This window comes from Penicillium samsonianum, assembly GCF_028829775.1.
Source record: "Penicillium samsonianum strain IBT 33392 chromosome Unknown utg000003l_segment0_segment0, whole genome shotgun sequence".
NCBI lineage: Eukaryota > Fungi > Ascomycota > Eurotiomycetes > Eurotiales > Aspergillaceae > Penicillium > Penicillium samsonianum.
The window spans coordinates 7,285,114-7,312,892 of NW_026643261.1; the positions used below are offsets into that span (position 1 = coordinate 7,285,114).

Here is a 27,779-nt window from a genome sequence, read left to right on the forward strand (position 1 = left end):
GTATTGCCACCATAAATCGATAATGAAGTCTGACTGAGTGTGCCAACCTTGGAAGGTGCTATAAACCTTCCAAGGTTTGGTGCCTACCGATAAGGCTTATCAGTGGCAACTTCGGCTGCACTAATTTTCCGCCTTCAAGATCCAAACTGCGACAGTCCGAAGAGCTACAGGGTAGCAGTGTTTTGCGCGCTCGCTAATTTACACGTCACTTGTCCAGTTTTACTGGCTCTATCTTTTATCTGGTTGGATCTCTTTCGTTCTACCAACCATCATGGATGATCTCGAGTCTCTAGAGCTGTTCTCGCTCGTCTCGCGCGTGACGACCGAGTTCGAGAACCACTTGGGAATCGCCGACAAGACCCTCGCAGAGTTCGTGATCGATCAGCACCTCAAATGCAACGGCAAGTTTCCCGATTTCAAGAAATTTTTCGACGACATGGGCGGCGAATTCCCCCAGAGTCTCTTGGAGAGTGTCGACCGCATGGTGCTCACGATGCACCCCAAATATAAGGGAAAGAAAACGGAGAACGGCAAGGGAGCTTCTGATGTCAACGACGACATGGATTTGCTTGATGCTCTGGAGCAAAAGTCCCGCGTGTTCAAGGGCCTTGCGGTCCCCGATACAGAGAAGCGCTGGGCCGAAGAAGACTACACAGATCGCCAAGCGGCAGACGAGGCCGATGCAAAAGAAGATGCGATGGACGACACTTTCGCCATGCTCGAGGGCCTGGCAGGAAAAGTGAAGGAGGACAAACCACATGCACCGAGAAACGACCGTGGAACGAGGAAGCGGAGCCGCAGCCCCGAGAACAACGATTACGACCGTGGACGACGCAGAGACAAATACCGCTCGCGATCAAGGTCTCGAAGTGCCACGCGGTATAACAAAAACGATGATCTCGTGGACGAGTTTGGTAGATCGATTGGAAAATATGGCAATCGGGAAGACGGCCGTCGCAATGGCCACAGTGACCGTCGGAGACACCGTGATCGCGACGAGGATACTGATTTCCGCCGTCCCCCTCCTGTCGAGCTGGATGACCACCCCGTTGTTTTCAAGGTCTATGATGGAACCGTGACGGGTGTGAAAGATTTCGGTGCTTTTGTGAATCTCAAAGGCGTCAAGGGGAAGGTGGATGGTCTTGTTCACGTTTCAGCAATGCAAGAAGGAGCACGAGTGAATCATCCCTCAGATTTGGTCTCGCGCGGACAACCAGTCAAAGTCAAAGTGGCTAGCATCGAAGGCACTCGCATCGGACTGTCTATGAAGGAGGTGGATCAAGTGACAGGCATGGATCTTGTTCCCCAGAAGCGCCTTGCTTCTGGTGCAAATATGGAGCGTCTTGATGGTGGAGTCGCAGATGACAGGTACGGCAGCCTCGGCTCCGATGTGCCCGTCATTGAAGGGTCCGGAGGTCGGCCAATGAGGAACCGAAAGCGCATGACTTCGCCAGAGCGGTGGGAGATCAGACAATTGATTGCCTCCGGTGTTGCCTCTGCAGCAGACTATCCCGATATCGACGAGGAATATAATGCTACGCTCACCGGCGAAGGCACTTTCGAAGAGGAGGAAGATGTTGACATTGAGGTCAAAGACGAGGAGCCTCCCTTCTTGGCTGGCCAGACGAAACAATCCCTCGAGCTTTCTCCGATTCGTGTTGTCAAGGCTCCCGATGGTTCAATGAACCGTTCTGCAATGGCAGGCACTAACCTTGCCAAGGAGAGACGCGAATTGAAGCAACAGGAAGCACAGGACAAGGCGGCCGAAAAGGCGGCGGATGTCGATCTCAATGCTCAATGGCAGGATCCTATGGTTGCACCGGAAGAGCGAAAGTTTGCTGCTGATCTTCGGAATGCTCAGCAGCCCAAGCAGGACGAGGCTGTACCAGAGTGGAAGAGAGTGACGATGGGCAAAAATGCATCCTTTGGAAAGCGGACGACCATGTCCATGAAACAACAACGCGAGAGTCTGCCAGTCTACAAGTTCCGGAACCAATTGCTGGACGCAGTGAAGGACAATCAAATGATGATTGTCGTCGGAGATACAGGTTCTGGAAAAACCACACAGTTGACGCAGTATCTGGCCGAGGGCGGATATGGAAATAAGGGAATGATTGGTTGCACCCAGCCTCGCCGTGTTGCTGCCATGTCAGTGGCTAAACGTGTGGCCGAGGAAGTTGGTTGCAAGCTCGGAGCAGAGGTTGGATACACCATCCGTTTTGAGGATTGTACCAGCCCAGACACCAAGATCAAGTACATGACCGATGGAATGCTTCAGAGAGAAATTCTTCTGGATCCAGACCTCAAGAGATATTCCGTTATCATGCTTGACGAAGCTCACGAGCGGACAATCGCAACTGATATCCTGTTCGGATTGTTGAAAAAGACAGTCAAGCGGAGACCCGATCTTAGATTGATTATCACGTCCGCCACACTGGACGCTGAAAAGTTCTCCGAATACTTCCACGGCTGTCCCATTTTCTCCATTCCCGGCCGAACTTTCCCTGTCGAAGTCATGTACTCTAAGGAGCCCGAATCTGATTATCTGGATGCCGCACTCATCACTGTCATGCAAATTCACCTTACAGAACCGCAAGGTGACATCCTGCTCTTCTTGACGGGTCAAGAAGAGATTGATACAGCATGTGAGATCTTATTCGAGCGCATGAAAGCTTTGGGACCTACTGTCCCTGAGCTGGTTGTCTTACCTGTCTATTCTGCACTACCCAGTGAGATGCAGAGTAGGATTTTCGATCCGGCACCCCCAGGCGGACGTAAAGTCGTCATTGCAACCAATATTGCGGAGACCTCGATCACAATTGATCAGATTTACTACGTCATTGATCCCGGTTTCGTGAAACAGAACGCCTACGATCCGAAGCTCGGCATGGATTCTCTTGTGGTGACCCCAATTTCTCAAGCGCAAGCCAAGCAAAGAGCTGGCCGCGCCGGAAGAACAGGACCTGGAAAGTGTTTCCGATTGTATACGGAGGCTGCCTATCAGTCTGAAATGCTTCCAACAACCATTCCCGAAATTCAGCGTCAGAACCTCTCACATACCATTCTCATGCTCAAGGCAATGGGAATCAACGACCTCCTCCACTTCGATTTCATGGACCCACCGCCTACCAACACAATGTTGACAGCACTCGAAGAACTATATGCCTTGTCAGCACTTGATGACGAGGGTCTTTTGACTCGACTCGGACGAAAGATGGCCGATTTCCCCATGGAGCCTGCGCTTGCCAAGGTGCTCATTGCATCTGTGGATTTGGGCTGCTCCGATGAAATGCTTAGCATTGTCGCCATGCTGTCAATCCAGTCAGTCTTCTACCGCCCTAAAGAAAAGCAGCAACAAGCAGACCAGAAGAAATCCAAATTCCACGATCCGCACGGCGATCATCTGACCCTCCTCAATGTCTACAATGGGTGGAAACACGCAGGCTTCAACAACTCCTGGTGTTTCGAGAACTTCATCCAAGCACGACAGATAAAGCGCGCCCAAGATGTGCGCCAGCAGCTGCTGGGCATCATGAACCGCTACAAGCACCGGATCGTCTCTTGCGGCCGGGATACCATGAAAGTGCGACAGTCCCTGTGCACCGGCTTCTTCCGCAATGCAGCGCGCAAAGACCCCCAGGAAGGATACAAGACCCTGGTGGAAGGAACTCCCGTGTACATGCACCCCAGTTCCGCCATGTTCGGTAAACCAGCCGAGCACGTCATCTACCACACCTTGGTCCTCACGAGCAAGGAATACATGCACTGCACCACTGCCATTGAGCCGAAATGGCTCGTGGAAGCGGCACCTACTTTCTTCAAGGTTGCACCTACGGATCGATTATCGAAACGTAAGAAGGCGGAGCGCATCCAGCCACTGCACAACCGCTTTGCTGGCGAAGACGATTGGCGTATCTCTGCCCAGCGGCGGCAGGGCAGAGGTGGCGGTGGTGGAACCTGGGGTTGATTTTTGTTTTGTTTCCAATATACCAGCTATGGTTGCAATCGTGATTTTTTTTCTCTTGCGTCTTATATTTCCTCTACCATTGTGCTTTTGCATGAATCACTTAGCTTAAAATATCGGAGTTACTTTTTTTTGGATGTATGTCTTGTATGATATCTCGATGGGAATAATTCACTTGTTGTTCCATTCACCCCTAAGCATTTCTACATGATACTGGCAGTTTGAAACCACCGAGTACCCTGCTAGCAAAAAGTTTTCGTCGTAAATACATCAAGCCTTTCTCCCTATCTGGTGCGGAGTATTGCAGTGCATAGCGACCACTAGGGGCTTTGGTCGTATTACTCTTATCGCTAGCAGGAAATTGGCCATCTAAGTGGTTTTTCTAAATTATTATAACGTAATAACGAATTGAATAAACACTCCTAGTCATGTGGATATTATATATCAAAAAGCCGTTTTGTAGGCATTGTGCTTTTCACCCATTCTACAGTTTGTGCCTGATTATCCTAAAAAGGCATATAAAAAGATCCCGTTGTAGAAATGTAATCATAATGTCTGTCCACGGGTAATATCATTATAAAATAACTTGATATTTAGATTACGCCCTATATCATCAAGTATAGAAGCCTATAGGCCGCCGACTATTCTGCTTCTATATAAATGACTACTTCACTATAAATCTGCAGAAACTTCTCATCACGTCGAGAAAAATGCTGCTTTCGTCCTTCTTAAGCCAACCGGGAGCCAATATGAGATAGTTTGTTTCACGGAACAATAAATTGAATCCTAAATGTCCAAAAGTCCCTAGGTAGTGGAGTTAGATTACAAGATAGATGGAAACCCAGTCAATGGTTCTAGATAGATGAGTCCATATCCTTCTCAACAAAAATCCAATCATCGCAATCCATCTGGTCATGTCAGTAGGTTCCAAAGAGTAGTAGGGGAGTCAAATGGTCTTCTAGCCTACAGATTCTTCATCTCCGTGCTCGGGAACTTTGAGTGCGGTGCCGGTAGTGGCTACCTTGGTGTTCTTGACATTAGTCGCGTCAACTGTACAGCCTCTGACATTCGTGATTTCGTGAAGCTGGCTCGCATGGCTCGCCAGGGAACTTTTGCGGTGGATGTCCAATGCCTCAATCTTGCACTGAATATTTTCCTTGAGAGCCTCGATCTGGGAGGTCTTTTTCATCATCTCCAGGCACAATATAAGCCGTTTATGAGGAGCCGCGGTGGTTATCTCGGTATCGAGGGCCACGATATCCTTCATGAGGTCGTTCAACTCGGCCATTTGGCCTTTGATGACAAGGCTGGGATGATAGTTCGCCATGGCTGAAACAATGGAATGATGGAGGGTAGAGGTTTTGAAGAGGAGGGGCGGGGGGATGATTAGAAGAAGTAGAAGAAGCTGAAGTGGGAAATAAGTTAGGAAGCAGGGATGGAAAGGAATGGATCGAAGAATTAGACGGTCTAAATAGCCCACCGAGGTCATCTACTAGTTGGTGTGATGGGATGGGATAGGATGAAATGTGCGAGTCCTCGGGAATATAAAGATATCGTCATGAAGTGTACGACGAATTCAGAGACGGCTACTATAGGATTAATACGTGGTAGCAAGAGATGAGTGATGCACGAGCATTCGCTATAACACGAAGGACAAGCTTCGTTTTCGTAGCGCTCGGCATCAGAACGGATGTTGCTCGTCAACTTCTGGTTGTATATTCTGTGTTGTCGTCACGCAACTACGGACTCTACCTGAGATGGCTCCCGAACAAGGAAATACTCCACCATGGGCTCTGTTCCGCCATAGTGGGAGTAGTCCACCGATACCGTATCTACCAGTTGAAAGTCAAGGCTGAGATATAGCTTCAGTGCAGCCGGTTCCGACATCACATAGGTCTTTATTCCTTGTTGATCTGCGATTTGCAGTCCACTTTGCACGAGCATTCTCCCGATGCCTCGGCGCCAGAAAGAAGGGTCTGTCGTCAAATAATCAAGAGCTGGAGAGTGCTATCAGTCATCCGCCTGTTAGTGATATATCGGTGTGCATCTTACTCAGAAATGGTCCATCTGACACAATTCGAGCATCCGCTTCTTCGAGAGGCGCACTGCGATAACGCATCATCTCCCCGCCTTTTAAGCCTATAGGCTGTCCATTTCGGGTGTTCTCTTGGTACCGTTTCTCATACACTGCACGGTCGGCGGAAGTCCCTTCGGCTACCTGTGCCTCCAGCCAAACATCGCCCTTCTTTGCCAAAATTGGAGGGAGACACCATCGCGCATACCCCACTACTTGACCGGTCTCGACATCGATAACTTTCTGATGCCGTTTGGTTTCTGTGCCGGTCACCAAATTCCAAGGAAGGCGCTCGATGGCCCCAGGAATAATACGTCCGACAGATGGGTCATCCCAGAGACACCTCCAGTGAAGATCGGTGAGCCGAGCACCCATCATGGTCGCTGCAAGACCCGGAGCATCTTCCGGGAAACAGGGCTTAATGACAAATGCCATAATGGAGAATGAGGGGAAGGTTTGATCGACTTCAACTTCTTTCTCGGAGGATGGACTTGTGGATGTAAAGCGGAAGTGTTTGAACACGTTTCAGCTTGGGTAGTGATGTGTAGGGGTTAGGTAAATTACTAGGCTAATCTTGAACAAGCACTCTAAGGTAGTAGCCAATACTACACTATATGGCTCGATCTAGCCACTTTGAGACAGTGTGGACTAGCTAATTGCCCGGGAGCCGTGTCCGGGTAGTATATAAGCTAATAATGATCAGCGTTAGGCACGGAAATAAACAGCCTGTCACCTTTGCTAATGCCGCATGACTCCGATAAGCAGGTTTTATGTATCAGGGCCATTCATATCACCGTTGGCAGAGTGTTAAGTGCATCATTCCCGTACCGGGATCTTGCTGCCAGTCTAGTCTGGCTAAGCTGTTGTTTCAAGAATATCGTATAAAGGACGAGAGGAATCGACAACTAGGTGTGTGCATAGTAGACGATGGAGATGATGTTGTCTCCACTTATAGAAGGCTAATAACACACCGCCTGGATATTAGTCTGGCATAAAGAGGCGGTGTATCCACACTTTTATCCCGGGCGGGGAGGCCTCGGCCAATCAACGAGCTGGAAATGTCAATGCTATCGGAACATCTGAAGATAAAAAAAAAAATAAGTTACAACACCAACCCATCGAATCATGTCGCACATCACAGAACATCCATCTCGGGCAAAGAGAAGAAAGATTGACGATCCTAAGCCAGAGAAGCCGACTGTCACGTCCAATATCAAATCTGCTGCTTCATTGCGCGAATTGTTGGCTGTCCAGCAAAATGCCCCGTTGGCAAAGCAAGGTGAGGCAGATCGCAAGCGATCCAAAGCTACACCAAAACTGACTAGCATATAGGTATAATCAAATTTAAAGAGTTCTTGCTGTCAATTGCACACACCGAAAAGGAGAGCGACAAAGCAGAGAAATTGCGTGTCCTCAAGGAATATTGCGATAAGCAAATCACCAACTCCGGAAAAGAGGATGAGACCTCAGTGTGCTTTGCGGACATCATCCAATCTTGGTCATTTGGCGATGGCAATAACAATGAGCCTTTATTGACCAGTGTGCCTTCTGTTCTTGCGATCTTCCTCAAGACGATTTCATCAGAACTAGAGTTCCGGGAATTCGGAATCGCTCTGTGCAAGCATTTGCTGCAGAAAGACCAGCTGAGGTTGTTCAACCGCGGCTTGACAGCAACCAAGTCTAAAGAGCACTTGATCTCACCATGTCTGCGTTTGCTTACGGAGATTGTGACTTTTGACGGAGGAGCAGTGGCACGACAGCTGTACCTCCGGCGGTACATTACCTTCAAGCGACTGGAGGTCTTCTTGACCCCTAATAAAGCACAGGAGATCTCAGAGGATGAGTCCCAGAAGTCGACTCTTAGACGCAACGCTCAGCGATACCTGCTAGCGAACCTGAGAGTTCAGCATGTCTCCGAGAAGGATGATATCATCGAACAGCACAAGATCACCAGGTCTTTCCTCGAATATATCCGGAAGGATCCGCGCGATACTGTACTAGAAATTATCAAGGCGATCGAGAGGGACGTGGTACAAGATTCCGCTGTATCCCGCAAATCGAAGAGCAAGTTTTTCAACAGACACAACCTGGAACGACTAGTGACGCTTTATGGCTATGATCGAGAGTCAGATGAACCTAATGCTGGGGGAGTTGTCATCGCCAATGAGATCCACCGAGTCATGATGAATGTGTGCAAAACCGCCGGGCTCGGCGTTCTCTTGCCCGAGACTGGCTGGTATCCCGTCGGCACCGATCCAGAGACCTTGGCTGTTGATGATGATGCATGCATTGAATTGGGCCTTGATTCCCCCATCTACGTCGACAAATACCGAGACTCTGTCCCCGTGCGGAATGGTTCCCTTTCATTCCTCATTCAGTGCCTTCGGCCTGATGTGGATAGTCTCCAGATTGAACTTCTTGTTTCAATCTTCAGGGTTGCACCAGAGCTGGTTGCCGATTACTTCTCGAGGAAAACTATGTTTATTTCAGATCCCAAGGCTACCCCTTCATGGATGGCCGAGTCGGCTTTCCTTTTCTCAACTGTGCAGTTGCCTGTCCCTGCAAATTGTGGCTGGAAGGATAAGCAGCCCATCCTGCCACCGCCGATTTCTATCGTTATTGAAAATATTCTCCCTCGCCCCCTTGGCCAGAAGATCATGACCCGCTGCCTCAACCAGAACGCGGAGATTATCACTCTGTTTGCTGTGCGAATCCTGACTCTTGCGTTCACGAAGCTGCGAGCTGTCCTCAAAATCTTCCAGGCGGATCATGGCCAAGGTCAGCTATTCTGGAATCAGGCCTCTGCTAAGTTGCTGGCAGAGTTCTCCCGCCGCTGCCCTGCTGTCAAGGACGTCGTTGTGCTCTTCCGAAGAACAGAAAAGGAGGACCTGACCCAGCAGGAGGCTGTTGCAGAGCTCTTGACCTGTTACTATGAAGTGATGCCGGACATTGCGCTGGAGGAAAACTTTGACGTCTCACTTGTATTGGTGGATGTTCTAAAGCGACTGGAAGCCCCAGAAGTTAGCGCGGATGATTCCGAATCGCTTTTGAGCCAACTTCAGAGCATCCTCCAGATCGCACAACAGTCCGCTTCATTGCGTTGGTGGCAAAAGCCAGCATCCATGCAATATTCACCCTTCACCTCGATTCTCAAGGTTCTCATGGATACTTCAGATAAGGATTCTTCGCGGCGTATCTCTACCCTGCTCAAGACCGTTCTGGTTGATAACTCTGTTCTGCAAAGCTCCCCACACGCATTTGCGTCTGTCTTGTCAAGCCTTGAGAATTCCCAAGCTGATGCTTTGCACCAACAGCTGGTCTTCTTTGATAACTGTGTCTCACGTGTTGCTAAAAAGCCCGTTCACTACCAGGATTTACTCCAGTCATTATCCGAGGATATGTCCAGAACTACTAGCGCGCTTGTTACTGCCATTGTTGAGCAATGGCCATTTGTCGTCAAGAGCGGAGATGCATCCACGGAAGCTGCCGTTGGAGCCTGGATCGCCAGTCTCCTGGGTAATCTGAAGCAGGCAGGTGAGAGCACCAAGGTACTCAAAGCTGCTCGGGATGCGCTGGTTGAAGCAACCGAGACCAAGAAAACCAAGTCTCTTCTTAAGAAGTCCCTGAAAGAGGCAGATGATGCCGACAATGAGGACAAGATGGACATTGACTCTGGCTCTAACATGCCTAGTTCATCCAACAAAGCCTCTGCCGTTGACCTCGATGAGATCTTTGGATCCCTGCCCACCGAAGGCACGACCCACAATGCTCTGAACAAATGGGAAAGAGAGGACATTGCGGAAGCAGTGGACCAGGGTCACGTCGCCGAATTGATGCTCTGCCTTTGTTCTCAGCACGAAGAAGTCCGAAGACAGGCCTTCGCCAACATTATTCGCTTCATGGCCAAACTCAAGGAATCCACCTACGCTGAATGGCGCACGGTGTTTACTCTAGCCGGTGAGCTCCTCGAGACAGTCAACAACATCGGCATGGAGAAGCCCGTTCCTTGGATTGTTGGCGAGTGCGCCTCGAACTGCTTGGAGGTTCTCACAGACCCTCTCCACAAGGTTTACGGCAAAGTCAACAAGTTCCTGCAGAAGGCACCATTCTGGGAAGTCGAGAAGATCCCAACATACTGGGTCGACAAAATCCTCTTGCACGAGCCTGAGTTGGATGATGGGTATTTCGATGAGATCGACTGGCTTCTGAACCTGTTTATCAAGGCACTCCGCACCGAAGCTGTAAGTTGCTACCTTTATGTTCTACACTCCAAAATCACGATTGCTAACACATCGAATCTAGGATATGGAGGTTTACCGACGAGCCAATGTCTTCGAACGCATTCTTTCCCTCTACCAGTCCCCAACCCTCGGCCCAGCAGCTCGACGAAAGATCCTGCATATTGTGTACCGCGCCGCCCAGGTCGGTGGCAGTACTACCCTGATCACCCGTTCTGGTGTCATCAGTTGGATCCAGATCCAAGCTGCAGAGGCTGATACGAAGGAGGCTGCTCAGCTTGCGGCACTTGCGCGTGCTTTGTATGAGAATTGTGACCGGGAGCGGGTTGATGGCTGGAGTAATGGGACTCTTGGGCGGGTCGTTGATGAGATTCAGGCGCAGGTTTGAGGTATTGGAATTTGTACAATAGCAGATTGGATCATTGGCGTTCTTGCCTTTCTGGTCATATGTAGTTAGCCAAAATTAACCCTGTTGAATAGGCATATGGCCCCGTCTATCTTCTACAATTCAAACGTTTTACATGGAAAAGTCGTTTTGCACATTTTAAGCCTTTTTTACATATACTCTAGCTACAACACCAATGAGGGAAAAGAAATCGACCAAAAAAACCACCAGAGACACATGACAAAGCCGAATAAGTAGCGGACTATTCCACGTGTTCAGTGTCCTCTCGCCCATCGCATGCTTCGCCGATCCTACTCATGAGAATGGAGAGCATCCAAAACAAAGGTTGTGGAAGGCTTTTTTATATTGGGTGAAAACGTTTTGTCAACTGGCGCTCTTAATGAGTTCCTTTGGGACGTACGATTCGAGTTACGGCCATTCCTTGCTGGGAGCATGACTTTACCGTTTATAGTGCGTTTGAATAGTCTGTTTAGTAAAGAGATGAGGATTTAACGAAACATACAAAGTGGATTTGGCAAAGTTCGGAGCGGTATTAATTCAGATCCCAGTAATTACATGTATCTTCTGCTGCCCACCATCCCAAGGTACATATGGAGTTGCCCGGATATCTCGCCCTCCGTATATCTCGCCTTCGCTGACACCCGACATCGAATTTAACCAGGCTTCGAGAAGAGCTTGATCTCACCGTCTCCACCACTTCCATCAGCATCCACAAGACGGACAATCCCGCCAACTCGGATATCCCCGTTAGAGTCTGGGCCCTGGCATTTATCGCGAAGTGCCTCGAGATAACTTGCTAATCCTCGGACCCTCATACCACCACAGGCACCTACAGAACAGGGAATACCACCAGGGGAACCAGAGCACTATATATAGTATATCAGTAACTGCTGAAGTTATTATATATATGTAGATTATTACTTACCCGCATTGAGCCGCCACATATCATGAATGCCGCGCCTCCGCTTCCAGAGTATCCCGTCCAGGTTTGTCCACAGCCATTCACCGGCCCAGGGTTGCAGATGAGCACACCTATTTCCGCATCATTGAGATTGCCAATCATCTCGTTGACGTTGTGTAGGTAGGGGCTAGCATCGCTCGTGTTGCAGACATAATCTTCACCCGCAGCAACTGCAGCAAAGACCGCTGCTAGAAGGGAAATGGCGAGTTTCATTGTGAAAGAAAAGGATATACAGCTGTCGCTCTTTGGCTGAATTCTTAGCTGCCTTGCTGTTGATTGTTGAATGACAAACTAGGTGGCATAAAGCGTTCCTTTATATGCCTGATAGATAGTATATTCCCTTCCAAAGGTTAGATTTGGCCCCCTTCACATGAGGTTGGCCCCCTTCACATGATGTCATCTCGATCATTTATCTGACTAGTTTAATAGTTTAATATGTCTCAGCTTCCTGAATCAAGAAGGTTGGACTATTTACGCTGCAATCTGTATCATGTAACATGGGGGCCCGCCAGCATCCGGTGACTTTCAAGCGAGGCGAACAGTGGTGCCTATATACAACATACAAAGCAGCTTGAAGGAGTAGAAGGCTTTCCCTTCAGATAGTATTTCTAATTATTTGACTTCACATAGTATCCTATGCTCTACCTGATTCGTGTAGAACTATATCTTTTTCTAGTACTAGCAAGGCAATTGAAATGCCTACTAAACACTTATTCATGGCTGTTCTACAGCAACATAGTTCTCAAACACGCAGTGTCAACACAGTCAACATGATACATGTAAATGACATCAGATCTCTGCATATCTTGTTGGTTCCTACTGCCCCCGAGAGCTTGGCTGTGGGCCTCTCAGCCCTGGGGGCCAAAATGTAAACAGCCGAAGATGGGGGGGGGGGACTTGGCATCACCATCTCCAAACATTTTTGAAGGCTTTTTCCTATTATATGGAGCGCGATAAAGAACTCCGTACGGAGTACGGAGTACTTAAACAGGGGTTTCAATGAAGGGCCAGTGGAATAATTCAATTGGCCAATTACTTATGGCCCCTAATCGTTACTTGTTAGGTAGTCCACTACGGTCCCTAATTATTAATCCATCATACTATATACTACGGAGTATGTTGGAATAGCCTGATACTCTATGAGTAAAATCGGATTTCGAATCGGATACATGTATTGACTTATGGCGGATATATTATATTCCACTATGATATTTAGAGGAAAGAAGTCATTATAAAGGACTTTCGTGGCATTGTTAGTTCCTGTACCGCGACAGAAGCAGCAGGTCTTGCTCATTGTACAAAATAAGACCGCACGTTCGGCTTGAATCCTTCGAATCTTTCCGATATTTCAGCCCCCGACTCCATACACTACTAGTCTCAATAGGCGATGGAATACCAATATCGCCCCCCTGCATCTATTGGCTGTGCTCATGCAGATTTGATGGGGTTAATATTTGGACCCTTGTTCAGCGCGTATAAACCACTAGGTCCACAGGTCAGTGGCTTGTTCCAAAGTTCCACCCTTCCACTCGCCTACGTATGATCGACAGAGGGGGCCACCGTTGGCTGTGGTGCGTATGTATGATCGGCAGAGGGGGCCGTTTGAAGCTGTGGTGAATCTCAAGCCCAGCCATCATCCTGTCGATTCCATCTTTCCTCAATTTCCTGGCAAAGAGTACTCGTTCCTTTCCGGAGATGCTTGCTTTTCGAAAGGTCTCACCCGGCTTGAGACCACCAATTTCCGGGACTGTCCTTCATTTGGTCCGAGTTTTTCTTTTCTTTCTTGCATTTTTCTCCGCCCTCGCTTTCTACGCACACGTGATAGCTTCTCGCGACCCAGGTTCAGTGTTCTTCAAACCGTGGACTGCATACGATGCCTCTTATTCCGATCTGAGATCGTATGAAGCGGTCTCATATCTTGAGTCGGTGAACAATGCTACACTGCCGACTACGCCCAAGGCCTCGTCACATCCCGGGCTATGCGTTGGGATTGCATCTATCGCTCGGCATGGTGTCCGGTATTTCAAGACTACAGTAGGCACGGTTCTCGAGGGATTAAGTGAGGAAGAGCGTGCAGATATCCACCTGATATTATTCATCGCGCACACGGATGCAGCACAGCATCCAGCTTACTCGGAGCCTTGGCTGCACGAGGTGCCGGATCAAGTGTTGCTGTACGACCCCACCGAAGTGGATATCGATCACATTCGATCTCTCGAGACAGACGCGGCCAAGGTATCTGGGCGTGAAAAGGCTCTCTTCGATTACACTTATCTATTGAAGGCATGCGAGGCGGCAAATACCCCGTACGTCATCATGCTCGAAGACGACGTCTTTGCTCTAGATGGATGGTACCATCGTACCCGGGAAGCTTTGGCGTCTGCAGAAAAGCAGACTGAGCAAATTGGAGCATCGAAGTGTGAGTTTGTACGACATCCCCTTCGAAGGATCTTGTAACTAAATTTCTATTTTACATAGGGCTCTACCTCCGTCTTTTCTATACAGAAGAATTACTCGGATGGAACTCGGAAGAATGGCCGGTGTACCTCTTTTACTCGATCCTCACCGTTCTGTTGGTTGCCTGTACTTGTTTGGGCGTAAGGCAATACGGACCTCGATCGGCATCAAAGCTCTCCACCGAAACCATCTTTCTCCTCAGTGGCATCTGCACGCCTCTCCTGATTGGACTTTTCTTTGCTACCGGTCGTGCTACCGTGCTTCCGATCTCGGACGGCGTTCACCAAATGCCTCGGTTTGGTTGCTGCTCGCAAGCCTTGGTCTTTCCGCGATCGCGAATCCCGGATCTCACTGATCTATATGAAAGGAAGCGTCTGGGGTATGTGGACATGCTCACGGAAGAATATGCAAATGAGAACCAGGAGATTCGCTGGGCGGTAACCCCGGTCGTAATGCAGCATGCGGGGAGAAGAAGCTCCAAAGGGATGAACAATGAGCATTATACGCCACTCAAGCATAAAAGTAAAGCTGAACTCTCAGAAGTTGAGAAGCTATGGAATTTCAGGTTTGAGACGCAGGACGCGGAGGCTTTACGGGCAGAGCACGGCTTTGTTAATGAGTATGGCCTTGATTATTAAATGCTCGTGTGCTATACCCCCGAGTCAATTAATTTGTAAATACTAGGAATACCTGCTTGGAATGCGACAAGCGGGACTGCGTCTGCGTTTTCGATGAGTCTTCTGACAAACGATGGAAGCTTTACTCCAATAAGATGGAAAAAGAACTCGGGTACCGGTAAATTTTGGAGAACTTCCTCAAGGCAATCAAGACTGCTGGTGATGTTGATGTCTAACACATCATCGATGTTGTGCGGCCGGGATGAAATTCAGGATGCGGTGACTCCCGTACTTGCGGAGAATCATCCTCGCCGGCCTGCTATCTGACTTGCGTAGGGAAATAAGTAGGGTAAGTACTTAATAGGTAGACTACCGATCTACGTAAATAAAATAATGCCAGACATATTCAAGTGAGCGACTACATGCAATGATATTGTTCTACCCGATACCGATACACTTCCAAATCCACGAGAAAGGAATCCAATCCAAAATCAAAATTTACTCCCAAAGCTGATAATCCGGGAAATAATTGTCATGGATCCTCCGAGCATACTCTACCAGCGCCGGGTAACTGTTCACAATCTGCTTGGTTTCCGGAGCCCTTCCAAAAAGTCAGTACGATCTATCATCAGTTGTACGGCGCGAGGCATATAACTATCACGTTAGAAAAGTATACTTACGCTCCACAGACAAGGCCCGACACCACAAAGCCAAAGAGCACTGTATCGGCCTCGGTGGGGGCATCGCCGCCCCACACCCAGAACGGCCCCTCCCGATGATGATGGGCACGCGCAGCCGATATAAGCCCGTTGACAGATTCCCAGATTTCTTGCCGAAATGTGGCGATTTCTTCGGCGGAAAAGCCGCCCGTTCCTTGACCCTGTAGGTTGCGGACGTTCTTGTTATAGATTATATAGCCGAGAATGACCTGTATAGGCCAGGGGACGCTGGCCAGGATCTTGGAGCGCATGGCGTAGTAGTTTACGACCCACCGCTCGTGACCCTGGTTTAATTCCAGGTATTAGTAATGACGCGAGTTTGCGTATGTTTTATGAAATGTGAATTAGGCTCGTGTTACCTGGTAGAAATAGAGCTTATCCTCGAGCAGGGCCTTGAGGGAAAGGTCCTGGGCTTTTTCCACGGGGGAGAGTCTGCGATTGAGATCCTCCAGGTCTCCAGACTCAATGAATGACTTCGCGATCAGGGTGGAGTCAGAGATAGATTGAGACTGGCTATCGCGCTCGAGTGTGATGTAGGGCACCTTACCCCTAGGAGATTTTAGGGGTGAGCCTGCCTCGACATTATAGTTGATATTGCCAAAGCGCAAGCGGGCCTCGAGCTTGGTGACAAATGGCGACCAGGTGTAACAGCCTTTTTCGGGAAAGCCCCGGAAAATGGTAATGGCGGGGGTTGACTCGAGGGACGCAGCCATGATGTGTGAAGATCGATGTGTGATGAGGGCTGAGGGAAAACTGTGGTCGTATTTTGAAAGTGTACTTGGGTGGCAGCTGACGGAACTTTAGTCGCTCGGTCGGTCTTTGGCGAACGGTAGTTCACAGCCCAAACCTCAGCATCGGCGTCTGCGGCTTTTGGCCCCTCACTTTGCAGCCGCACGTTACCGCGGGACTGCTTCGGAGAGGGTTTCCAAACCTCATTAAGTTTAATATACTACATACCTACCTAGGTAGGTACCTACATACTCTATATCAACTATGATAGAGTGAGAGAGATAGAAACTAGCTCCTTGTTGGTATATAGTATGTAGGAAGTGAAAAATCTTTGTATAGCCCCGTGTAAGACTCGTTAAAGCGATAGTTTTAATATACTCTCTTAAATCTAATAAAGTGATTTCTATTATGAATATACAACAGGGACAAACTCTGATTCACTCCATCGGAAAAGATTATCAGTTGCCAATCTACTAACAAATCGGGGTTGCCTAGGCTTTGAGCCTAGGCCTAAGATTTTCCCGTACCTAAACAGGATAAAACCATTTCCCGAGTTAAGACATGGCCAATTGGATATCTTTGCCTAGAAAAGCGTCCTATAAACGAAGTCAATGGGAGCCGACTTAGCTGACATTGGCAAAGCCTTTCCCGATGTTGGCACCCATATGGAAAGGACACCTACAGAGATTACAGATGTTGTATGTATATTTTTCCTTCCCCTCATTCGGGATTAGCTTCCTAAGGTGGGCTGTGTCAATACCCCAGCGACATAGATGCATGTTTATGAAAGATGTAATGTGGCCTTGTGAAGAAAATGGCGCACACAACCGAGAATCTCAAGTTGGCTAAGGGCTCGATAGAACTAATGGGGGAAGGGTATAAGAACGAGGCTTCTGTCATTGTTGGAAACAATCATTTTACATCTTAACCACCTATCTTAAGACATTTCTTTTTAAGTACTACTTTCCCTCTCTAATATTGATTCGCATGTATGAAGAATTGTCTCTTATGATAACTTGAACTGAGATATTGACTGCACTCATAGACCTTCATGATGCAAATATCCAAGTGCCTCATACTCCTGGCCACCTACGCCACCACAGCCGTCTCTGTTGCTGTTCCCGACGCCGATGATGCCGACGAGTGCAGCGGTCTCGGTGGTGTCATGTCGTTCCAGGCCCACGAACTCTCTGAGGGTGTTAGCCTTTCCGATCTTCGCAAGTGTGTTGAGCACCCCCTCGGCCGCGAGCGTTATCTTGACGAAGCCTCTTTGGCTCCCTTCGAAGATGATGATGCTCCCTTTGACGATGAAAAAAAGTTTGACTTATATTGAGACTCGTAACATTCTGGAGGAGCGAGCTGCTGACGCGTGCTACACTGCTGCGCCTTACGGCTGCTCGAAGGGTTGCTGCTGGAAGTCTTGCGGTAACAATGGGCAATGGTGCTAGACTGCGAAAAAGGCCGGGTGGGGCAGTTGGTATACTTGCAGTACATACCAGGACTGCGGGTATACGACCTATGCCTGTGGTATTGGTGGTACGTCTAGAGGTTGCAGCTGCTAGATGTCTCTTAAGTATTTTGTTTTTTTATTTTATGGCTTATATAGGATGGTTCGAAATCATATGTAGTTTCTCCACTTTACTCTCATAAAAGTAAATTCGTAAATAACAAAAGATAGCTTCCGTACTATTCCTGTATGGCCTTTAGGGTAGAACAATCTTTCTGCAAGGTCAACAGAAGGGCCACTTGCCTGGTTAGTTAGCTGTCTAGCCAGGATTCGAGACGAAGTATGATGAAAAACAAATCCATCTAGTTACCCTTGCTCATCCCTATCCTCAGTAAAGCGAGTGAAATTATGCTAGGCGAAAGGTCTGGGGCATGTATTCAGAAGTGCATGTGAATTGGGGATCTTGCAGTTCCTAGGAGCTTGGTGGCCTACGGCAGTCTATTACCGCCATTGCGCCAGTTTATTCTGCTTGCAGAGTATTTTATACATTTGAATCCACTAATATCATACGCGCCAATTCTCTATGTAAGTTGAAAGTTCAAGTCTAATGCTCGATAGTGGTATTCTTAATGCTTAGAATATCAATACCCCAGTTCTCTACAGTCTAACTTTCTATCCTTGCACTCCGTATCCTTTGAATTCTTCAACTTATGCTTGAATCGTATATTATATCTAGGAAAGTAGGTTTGCACATTTTACAGCTAACTCTACTAATTGGCGAGAATATCAAAAAAAAAGATATTAAAAATAAGGGTTGAGAAGACTTCTAAAAAGACATGGCAAGGCTGTATAAGCGGCTGAGTATTCTTATTATTTCGAATTCTAAATGTTATAGTATAACTCTTTTTTTAATCCGCACCACGACTTATTTGTTCAATTTATAGTTTATTATATCGAAATAGAGGAATTGCCTAGTGTATAATATCACACTTCTCCCTACCCTACTCGCCTACCACCCTCTAATCGCATTGTATTATTCTCTCCGCCATGTAACCTAATACATATGACTATAGGGTGTGGAAAACAGGGCTTCCCGTCCGCTCAGCCGTACTTAAGCCCAATATTCTACACGGCCAATAGTCAATGCGCCCTCAGTATCTAAGCGGCACTCTAGGGTAAGTGCGGGTGATATGGGTGAGAAGTCTGGAGACAGGGGTGAGAGAGGTGAGAACACGGTTGCAATTCTCATTTAACCTGTCCTAAACAGAATACATAAATTTAAGCTCCGGGCCCTTCTTTTACTTTGCTATGGTTTACTTTGATTTACTTTAGTCTTAAAAATATGTTCACCTAGAAAGATATCTAGAAAGAAGCCGAGGAGCGTACTGTAATCCAGACGGGAACTTTGGCCGTTAATTACCGGCAGAAAGTTACATGATCAAGGAGTGTGGGGCTAGTGTTAAGACATTTGAACAGTCACTGTAGGCCTGTATTTATTACCAGCGACTCTTTTTATATTACTCAGGTATAGCGCCGAGGGGGTGGCTTAGCTGTATGGTGATTTAGGACTGGGGTCCGATCGCCCGGCGTGATGAGGGTGCATCCTTATATATGAGTCACTGATTATTTCGTGTTTCTACTGCGGTGCGTTATTGTGATTCGTGTTTATGAAATTTGTGTCTTGGCCGGAGACCCGCTATCTTCGACCTCGCTCCACACACCACTACCCCACATTCAATGTATTACGACTCAATCCGATGCCGTTATAGCTCCATATAAGCCCGATGCTAAGCATTTGCTGGGATACTAAACCTCCTACGAGTCAATCTTCTTAATAAAAGTTGCCCGATCGCCGCACTGACCTAGAAGCCTATGATCCATGAAATCTCAAATTAGTGGTGCGTCTCCCGCTAATTGGCCCTAGCTCGCCCTATACCAAACCACACGCTAAGTTAAGGGCTAGCAAGCAGATCCCAAACTTCGTGCCGTCCCGAAGCGGTCCAGCTTGTTAATGATAGCATACGCGATGCACCCTCCTTATATAGTTAAGTATCCTTCCATTCTCTATATACTAAGACTAGGATTCTAGAACAAAATTTATCCGATATCACCTCGATCCCTCTTTTCGTTCCTCGACTTATTATGTTCATATCTACTAGTATATTATGAGATTGTGGATACGTGTATAAACTAAGATAACGCGCTATCTCTAAACGGATAGAGGGCATCTAATAAAAAAATAATATAATACTTAAGTGGTATATAGCGATAATCTAGTAGGCGCCCTTAATATAAAATTGCCCCATTCCCCCACAGCCCAACAGGCTCACAGCTATAACCCGACACTATTACTCGTAAGTTCAGAGCGTCAACTACCCATAAATGCTACTAGAGCCGGCTCGAAACATTATGGTGAGATCGAGATCCAATTACTCGAACCTTGCACAAGCTTATATTATGATTAAGCAGGGGGCGTCTTTCTCATGGCAGAAATATATCACCATTAAGTTTCTTGCTGCTTGGGCAGCACCAAATCATATGCCTAGTGGTAAAGAAGCCACTGTATTACGTACGGTTTTGGGGGCTAGGTCTCCTGTCGATCTTTCACTCCATCAACATCTAGCTCTGCGCATCGACTCAAACTACATGCGCATTGACAGTGCCATTCTATTCCGCTGACCCGTAGATAGGTCGCCCCTCAGGAACCGGGCCCGACCGTACCAATCAAAGGGGAGAATTATAGAAGCCTATCCAGCTGCATATCATTTCGCAGTTGCTACGTGAGTGCCGTGTCTATTTTTGAAAAGGGAGTGGAGAAGGCTCGCCATTAAAATAGAGAAAATCGGCCAAACCTACAGGGTTCTAAAATGTACTTTTGTCACGCGCCAATCAGATAGATGTATAATCGAAAAAGATACGAAGAGATGGGCCGCAAAGCATTCCATTATGGGGAAGTGTGCGCGCACATGATCGCGAAATTTTTAGCGAAAGCTACTTAGTGTTTTGTCCGTCCTTCGTTGGAACTTTGCAAGGCAGTATTTTCACTGCAATTCTGGATCAAGGCTCTATTTCAACATGGTATGAATATTAGACTAGCAGGCTGCTTCTGGTTCTCATTTAGCTGACAAATGTAGTCCCTCCGCGAGTTGGCGCCAGGCACAGGGCGAAATGGTACACTGAAGCCAGAACTTGAGTACAATTACCAATCTGAATTTTGACGTTGCTTGTTTTGACCACGATTTAGCATCATCGCTGTCCATGGTCTGAATCCCATGGGATCTGCTAATCACGCTTTCAACACTTGGCGGAAACCGGAAGATGATAGCGGTAACCTCTGGCTGAAACACGATTTTCCGAAAGCTCAACCTAACGCGAGGGTTTTCATCTACGAATACAACTCAAGTCCCGTATTTGGGTCGGGACGAGATAGCTTCGTACGCGAGGCAAATGTATTCTTAGATGAGATTCATGGAGCAAGATGGGAACTTGTGAGTTGCACGTTGACAATTTTCTTGGATGAATTCACTGAACGCAAATTTAGGGTGAAAACATCCCCTTAATCCTTATCGGACACAGCCTAGGGGGAATTCTCATCAAGCAGGTAAGATCAGTGACATTCCCATATAAGATGTGTTCTAAACAAGATGGTAGGCACTGGTGAACGCGTGGGCAAATCCAATGTACAGGGGCATCAAAGAGGCAACGTAAGTTTAATACTGTGCCCCCCTCCCACCATACGTTATCGGCTAAAACATACCTGATAAGTCACTCGCTTGTATTCTTTGGAACCCCTCATAGTGGGCCGTCAAAGAATCTCAAAGTCGGCCTCGGCATGGCATGTGCTAAGATTGCTCGATCCCTGCCATTCGGGGCTCATTCAGCCTTGATAGAGGTTCTAGAACAAGGAACACTCTTTTCCGACATTTTGAGTGAAGCATTTCGCCATCAGCTCGAAACGTACAACATACTATCCTGCTACGAGGGGATAGGCGATGTATCTACCCAACATCCCAATCTTCTCTGATAGATGCTAATTTTCGTATTCTAGATTGTTCCATTCGATTCAGCTGTTTTGAACCTTCCAGGAAACCGGGAAACACAATTGCGCATAGATGCCGACCATAGCAATATGTGTCGTTTCAACTTGGATGTCCAATCTGATGCGGATAATTATAGAAAAGTGCAGCGAAATTTGCAAATGCTGTGTGCAGATGCGCTTGTGGGTTCACTGAAGCTTAAGCAAGGTCACGGTAAGAATAGATCCGCTGGACAACGAGGATTGATGGGCTCTGATTTACATTCAACCACCCTCCCAGATGGGAATTTTTGTTACCTTCAGAACCATACCTAGTTTTCTAACCTATTTGGGCTTTTCTGATCATCTTTCCATCTTAGACGGCCATAATATCGCGAATGGTGGTATTGACATATCAAGTATTCTTCTACAACCAATACGCTGTATACAAGACAGACCCAGGCCGTCCGTAAAGATGTGTATGACAATTAACTTTTCAAAACGAAGAGCTCACGGACTAACATATCTATCGCCCGCAGATCTTTCACAGCTTCCTGATCTGGCCTGGACAATCTATCGCTCATGTCAGCGCACCTCTTTACCAGCCTTTCTTCAAGTCGCGCAAGATGTTCTTCATTTGCATGTCGAACTTCGTATATTCAATGAAAAACTAAAGAGCGACACTTACTCGACAGATCGTCGACTAGAAATTGAAGATCAACTTTTTGATTGCTGCCAGACTTTAGAAGGGCTAGTGACAATGATTGAAGCCCATGAAAGGGTTTCTCAGATAGGAAGGAAACATTTCATGCAACAAATGCCGGAATCTTCCGGGCTTGAGAGTTGCAAGTCACAAATTAGATGCACCACCTCAAAAGTCAATGGATTAAATCAGCACTTGGCAAGGTATGTGACTGACTAGCACGGAATTGTCAACAATGAAGGGCTTACTGACTCTGAGAAAAGTCGGTCCATGAACGACTTGGTTGAGAGATTGGACCGACTTATAGACTTTATCAATGAGGGAGAAGGGGATAATCGCTCTTTGTCAAGCCGACTTTCTAGGTCCACGATCTCAAGCTTGAAGAAAGATGGTGCCGAATGGCACGAGTTGGAAAGAGAGCTGGCCAACTCCGGAATCTCGCCTCAAATCCTCGGCGAGCAGCATCACTTCATTGCTCACTGGCTTGAAAATGCATCCTTATCGGGAAGATTGATCCTTCCAGATGAAGTGCAAGACTTGCCTCTTTGCCCAGACAATGAGTCTCTTTACACGTATAGCACAGACTTGCAGCAAGCCAACGAAGGCTCTCCGCACTGCATACCCCCAGCAACCTTCGTTCCTAGTGTGGGCCAGGTTCACGTTAGCCCAAATACGAATGGCTCTACCAGAACAAGCACAAAACAAAAGAATTGGCGATATTCTTTAGTGCACAAACTCCGATATGGCTCTGCTGATCCATTCATTGCTCTACATAAAGCCGTATCTCGAGATGATTACTCGGCAGTGTCTAAATTGGTACAAGAGGCCACGATATCAGATCAAATTCAGACTAAAGGCTCTATTCTCATCAGCTGTGCTGTTGAAAAGGGCGATTCAGAAATGCTAAGCATATTAGTAGAGCAGACTTCCTCTGTTGACTGGTCGAAGATGCTTGGGGCACAACTACGCCTTACGCTTCATACTGGGTCTGGGCGAGACCTGCTTGATATCTTTATCAGAAACGGTGCATCTTTCGGGTCCCTTGAGCTTGCAGCAGCTATGAGTTGGGCTTCGGAGTCCACTCTTTTTCAGATGATGCAAGTGGGAAATAACTCTATCGAATATGAAGGGTGGGCTCAAATATTTCTCTATATTGCTGCTAAGCTGGGGTACATTGATCTTTTTGAAACTTTCGTGAACCAATACGGTGGAATAAACTCTCTTGTGGAAGGTACAACTCCATTTCATATCGCTTGTGGCTCAGGAAATATCGATGTTGTTCAGAGTGCGTTTGAGATGGGTGGAAACTTCATGACCTTGGATTCCCAGGGCGAAACACCTTTGCATGCTGTTGTATGGGGGGAGGTTCATGACAATTGGAACATTCGTGCAACTCTGAGATATCTCATTGGAAAAGGAGCGTCTCTCCTAACAAAAACAATACCCGGAAAGTCACTGCTCCACCTAGCAGCGGAAGTGTCAAATCTCCATGCAATAGAGTCGCTTGTTGGTATTGAGATGCACTGCAATATTCTTGACACCTTTGGAAACACGCCATTACATGCAGCTTCTTACACCAAAGAGCTGAAGGGATCATTGGGACACAATCATCGCCTCGATCCTATGCCATTTTACCACCCGACACTTCGCCATCGAGTAACCCAAATTAACTTTAGGGATTTGTTGAAGACTTCGAGGGTTATTCTGAAAGGATATTGCACAGAAATTGATGGTCTCAAATTCTTTAATCGCCAACCTAAACCGGACGAACGGGGCAGCGATGAAGCAGTGCGATTGTTATTGCAATATGGAGCTGCAGCAAATGCGAAGAATAACGATGGTGTGACACCATTACATCTAGCGTCTAGGGGTGGGAATTTGCCTCGAATGGCGGCGCTTTTAAGCAAAGGAGCAGATCCTAATATCAAAGACAATGCAGGGTGGACCGCTATCCGATATGCCATCAGCGCTAATTCGGGTCCTGCGGTGAAGCTCTGTCTAGAACATGGTGCGGACACAAACGAAAGTGCACCGGTTTCCTTGGGCCAAAACATTGAGGAAGAATTGACAATTCTGGAACACATCAAGTTCATGCGTGCTACTGAACTGTTGTACATTTTGCGGAAACACGAAAATCCGGATTGTCCGGATGAAACCATTGAAGGGCTTGAAATATTGAAACATTCAAGCGAATATAAGTGGTTACCTGGAAGAGATAGGGAAAGGGAGAAAGAGGACAGAAGACATCATCATGGAGAATGAGAAACGCAACAGATAGCAAATATTTTAGGACAGCGGTCAAGTCCAACGGGCATTATAGCAATGACAGAGACAGGTAGCCGGCGTGAGGCGGGCAACCCGCTTGCTTTTATTTCTCTATATTATTTTGTTAGGTATTGAACTTTACCCCAATCGATCGTCGATCGAAAAGGCAAAACAAAATGTTCCTGCGGCAGATTCCTCGAGAGAATGAACCGTCCAGGCCAATATTGGCGCTTGAGATGGTCATAGGGGTGCTTGGGCTGAAAGAATCCTCAGATATGGCGACTGGCAGGGCTCACCGAATGACACTAGTATTTCAGTCAGTTTGCAGCAAGTGAGTGTGAACCACAACAGTGATGTTGTCAACTGACAACTGATTTCGCAGAGCGTATGTTGAAGAGTGTTTCCAATTTTCTCAATCCGCGCAAAGGAATGAGCTGAAAGAGATCGCCGATCTGGATTCCGATGTCGATAAGCTGGCCTGTCTACTCTACTTCGGTCATTCCATAGTATTGATCAAGCAAAGAAAGGATGACAGGACGTTAAGGGTATCTAAAGGGTTTGGCAGTGTAGTTTCAATGTCGTCTCAGCCTACACCATTCTCAATTAGACATATTTTAACGAAGTTATTGTCGATGCGTAGCCAGCAATGTTCTTGTGAGCCATCCCGGGAATAGAAAGAGCGATGCAGTCTCATGGCGTCTTGGACCGTGTAGGGTCATCTAAGTCGCGCACTCACTGTTCTCACCCCCGGTGGCGCGACCGTAAAGCGGCGCTCACCCATTTCTCACCTGGGCGACACCCACCAGCGAATCCTCACTGTTGTATATTTTTTTTACTTTCGTTTACTTTTGTTTGTTTTTGATTGTTGGTCGAAATTGGCTCGCGAAGGTGGGTGGTAGGTGGGTGGTAGCGGTGGCATGGACTGCTAGCTATATACTATACGCGGTTAATACTTAAAAAGCCCCTGGCTTCTAAAAAGCGCTAGAATTTGATTCAGAGTAAGTGTGGGTGATATAGGGGAGAATTCTCGCCGTAAAGTAGATAATCCTATTCTCTGAACTAATTCTATGTAGTAAAAATTGGCTCTAGGGCGTATAATTAGTCCACTATTTTTTAAAAAGATATCTACTAGAAACTCGAAGAGAGGATTATATATACTACGTTATTTGAGGCGTGAGCCTGGAGATATGTCTTGAGATCGCTCTTCCATGTATTTGTTGGACTATGTCGGTCATCCCATTGATGCCTTTGTCTAGTCATCTCATTGATGCCTCCATTTGTTTGCAGACTGAGCATATCTTTCTTTGTTTGGCAGGGTATAATCCCCTGCTTCAGATAGATTGAATAGATCATGATTCTTCTTCCTCTCTTTCCCCATAGTTAGTAGCCCAACAGTATTTAAGCACGAGACCTTCTCTGGAATGGCCTAGCATCCGAATAAGCCCGTTACGCGGTCTAATACGCCCATATCAGCTAGCTTCTTTGGCGATCTCCATGATGTCGTTTTCTATCTCATAACCTAGATATGGTGGCTTGAGCGCAGTCCCATCGTTAAGGAGCTCTATAATTCATATGATGCCTCCTAAGATAAATTCGCTGTATGTATCCCTTGAGCTGCAATATCCCACGTCGGATCCGATATTATCCGGATATTCATCAACTGAGTTTGGGCTAGGAGGTGAGGCCGTTTCAATATCTCCAACAGAAGGCCGACTGATCAGACGTGGTAGCGGAGACATCCAAGACCATATGCAATTCCTAATACTGAAATATATAGAGAACAGCGGTATTCTTCCAGTCTAAAGAGTCAATGCCATTCCGAACTTGATGTTGATCAGTGAATATGGGACTTGGAGCAACCAAGGGGCCAACAGGAATGCGGAAGTAGCTTAGTTATATGAAAAAAAATGAGTTGATTGATTGATTCTTGCGCAAGGCAAGAACTGCGAGAATAACCAACTACAAGCCAAGATGCGTCGCTTTGAATTTTTGTTTAAATGATTAATTTTGGTCTATCACTATGCGACAACTCATCTCACTCGCCTAGTCAGAGATATCTTTTGTAGAAAGTAGGGGATGTGGATATAGTTGATTTACTTTGCAATGTAAATTTCCTTCCTTTCGTTACATGGTATTGCCATCTTTGGAATCCCTCCAAGCCCTGTCAAACTCTTTCCAACCCCCAGGCGGCGCGTCCCACATGGCCAACTCACGAACCATTGTCTCGTAGCATCCATCGCTGGGCATATTTCCCTGACAGACATTTCCTCCAACAGCGATGTTGATGAGGATTCTGAACTCACTCATCTTCCTCGTGCCAGGCGGCTTCTCGGCCCTCATGATGGGCGTGCCATCAATCAACCAGACCAAGCGCCCCCTGCCCGTTGTTTCGTCCTCGTCCCAGATGAAATCGTACCTCACCCCCGCCGGCGAGCTAATGTTGGGGATGGGAGTTTCGAGAACGCGATGCTTGTTCCAGTCCTGGCCGTCGAAGTGGCCCCAATGTAGACAAGTGTGGTTGACAGCATCGCCGTTCCACGCTTCCATGATGTCGACTTCGCCATCCTCGGGCCACTTAAAGGGGTCTTTAGGCAGCAGCCAAAAGGCAGGCCAGATACCCCGGGCCACCGGCGCCGTAATTCTAGCCGACAGACAGCCCCGTGGTCGGCTGAGGGTCTGGAGGCTCGACAGTCTGGCGCTGGTAAACTTCTGGGCAGGGTCGGGATGCCCGTGGTTGATCAGAGCGCGCACGATCACCGCATCGCCCTGGGTTGAATGGAATGAGTTTTGGGGGCTATCAATATAATTCTGCGACTCATTGTTGCCCCATCCATGTTGACCCTGTTCGTGGTTGAAGTTGGAGGACACGGGTACTTGAGGATGTAGATTGGGCCGCCAGTAGATCTGGGGTTGCGAGTGCTGCTCCTGATAAGCTAGTGGTTTGCTAGAGGTTGGAATAGGCGGTGGGGGAGGCTTGTTGTACGACGGTACTGGAGGGGCATGATGGCTATGGCTTATTTCCTCCCAAGCCTTATCTGCCTTATCGATAATGCCCTGAAGCGCCTGTCTGAATGGCATATTGAGTACCTCGGTATGGATGTTGGGGGTTGCGCACCTGGGCAAATAGCGAAGACGGGAAAAAGAACAGTAAGCAAAGCTGACGTCATATTGTGGATATCCCGAA

General features: G+C 47.4%; 10 protein-coding genes across 10 annotated transcripts; 5 read left to right on the plus strand and 5 right to left on the minus strand.

The window, feature by feature from the left end:
• Positions 1-271: 271 nt before the first annotated feature.
• On the plus strand, positions 272-3,967 carry N7471_006469 (uncharacterized protein; the record flags this gene model as incomplete). Its single annotated transcript, XM_057279188.1, has 1 exon — positions 272-3,967. One exon carries the CDS (start codon positions 272-274, stop codon positions 3,965-3,967), a length of 3,696 nt encoding a protein of 1,231 aa, XP_057138798.1.
• A 955-nt stretch (positions 3,968-4,922) lies between these two features.
• On the minus strand, positions 4,923-5,291 carry N7471_006470 (uncharacterized protein; the record flags this gene model as incomplete). Its single annotated transcript, XM_057279189.1, has 1 exon — positions 4,923-5,291. The coding sequence occupies one exon, from the start codon at positions 5,289-5,291 to the stop codon at positions 4,923-4,925; it is 369 nt and encodes a 122-aa protein (XP_057138799.1).
• Positions 5,292-5,695: 404 nt separating this feature from the next.
• On the minus strand, positions 5,696-6,473 carry N7471_006471 (GNAT family N-acetyltransferase; the record flags this gene model as incomplete). The annotated part of the gene is made up of 2 exons (XM_057279190.1): positions 5,696-5,961; positions 6,017-6,473. 2 exons carry the CDS (start codon positions 6,471-6,473, stop codon positions 5,696-5,698), a joined length of 723 nt encoding a protein of 240 aa, XP_057138800.1.
• A 690-nt stretch (positions 6,474-7,163) lies between these two features.
• Positions 7,164-10,748, plus strand: N7471_006472 (NPA1/URB1 family protein; the record flags this gene model as incomplete). The annotated part of the gene is made up of 3 exons (XM_057279191.1): positions 7,164-7,317; positions 7,371-10,279; positions 10,341-10,748. The coding sequence occupies 3 exons, from the start codon at positions 7,164-7,166 to the stop codon at positions 10,662-10,664; spliced, it is 3,387 nt and encodes a 1,128-aa protein (XP_057138801.1). The 3' UTR covers positions 10,665-10,748.
• A 587-nt stretch (positions 10,749-11,335) lies between these two features.
• On the minus strand, positions 11,336-11,856 carry N7471_006473 (uncharacterized protein; the record flags this gene model as incomplete). The annotated part of the gene is made up of 2 exons (XM_057279192.1): positions 11,336-11,548; positions 11,608-11,856. The coding sequence occupies 2 exons, from the start codon at positions 11,854-11,856 to the stop codon at positions 11,336-11,338; spliced, it is 462 nt and encodes a 153-aa protein (XP_057138802.1).
• Positions 11,857-13,338: 1,482 nt separating this feature from the next.
• Positions 13,339-14,738, plus strand: N7471_006474 (uncharacterized protein; the record flags this gene model as incomplete). Its single annotated transcript, XM_057279193.1, has 2 exons — positions 13,339-14,062; positions 14,122-14,738. 2 exons carry the CDS (start codon positions 13,339-13,341, stop codon positions 14,736-14,738), a joined length of 1,341 nt encoding a protein of 446 aa, XP_057138803.1.
• Positions 14,739-15,215: 477 nt separating this feature from the next.
• On the minus strand, positions 15,216-16,149 carry N7471_006475 (glutathione S-transferase family protein; the record flags this gene model as incomplete). The annotated part of the gene is made up of 3 exons (XM_057279194.1): positions 15,216-15,318; positions 15,398-15,720; positions 15,796-16,149. The coding sequence occupies 3 exons, from the start codon at positions 16,147-16,149 to the stop codon at positions 15,216-15,218; spliced, it is 780 nt and encodes a 259-aa protein (XP_057138804.1).
• A 1,070-nt stretch (positions 16,150-17,219) lies between these two features.
• Positions 17,220-17,498, plus strand: N7471_006476 (uncharacterized protein; the record flags this gene model as incomplete). The annotated part of the gene is made up of 1 exon (XM_057279195.1): positions 17,220-17,498. One exon carries the CDS (start codon positions 17,220-17,222, stop codon positions 17,496-17,498), a length of 279 nt encoding a protein of 92 aa, XP_057138805.1.
• A 3,189-nt stretch (positions 17,499-20,687) lies between these two features.
• N7471_006477 (uncharacterized protein) lies at positions 20,688-24,592 on the plus strand (the record flags this gene model as incomplete). The annotated part of the gene is made up of 8 exons (XM_057279196.1): positions 20,688-20,690; positions 20,747-20,805; positions 20,857-21,100; positions 21,154-21,213; positions 21,264-21,316; positions 21,378-21,606; positions 21,661-21,862; positions 22,638-24,592. 8 exons carry the CDS (start codon positions 20,688-20,690, stop codon positions 24,590-24,592), a joined length of 2,805 nt encoding a protein of 934 aa, XP_057138806.1.
• A 2,127-nt stretch (positions 24,593-26,719) lies between these two features.
• Positions 26,720-27,673, minus strand: N7471_006478 (glycoside hydrolase family 16 protein; the record flags this gene model as incomplete). The annotated part of the gene is made up of 1 exon (XM_057279197.1): positions 26,720-27,673. The coding sequence occupies one exon, from the start codon at positions 27,671-27,673 to the stop codon at positions 26,720-26,722; it is 954 nt and encodes a 317-aa protein (XP_057138807.1).
• Between the last annotated feature and the right edge of the window lie 106 nt (positions 27,674-27,779).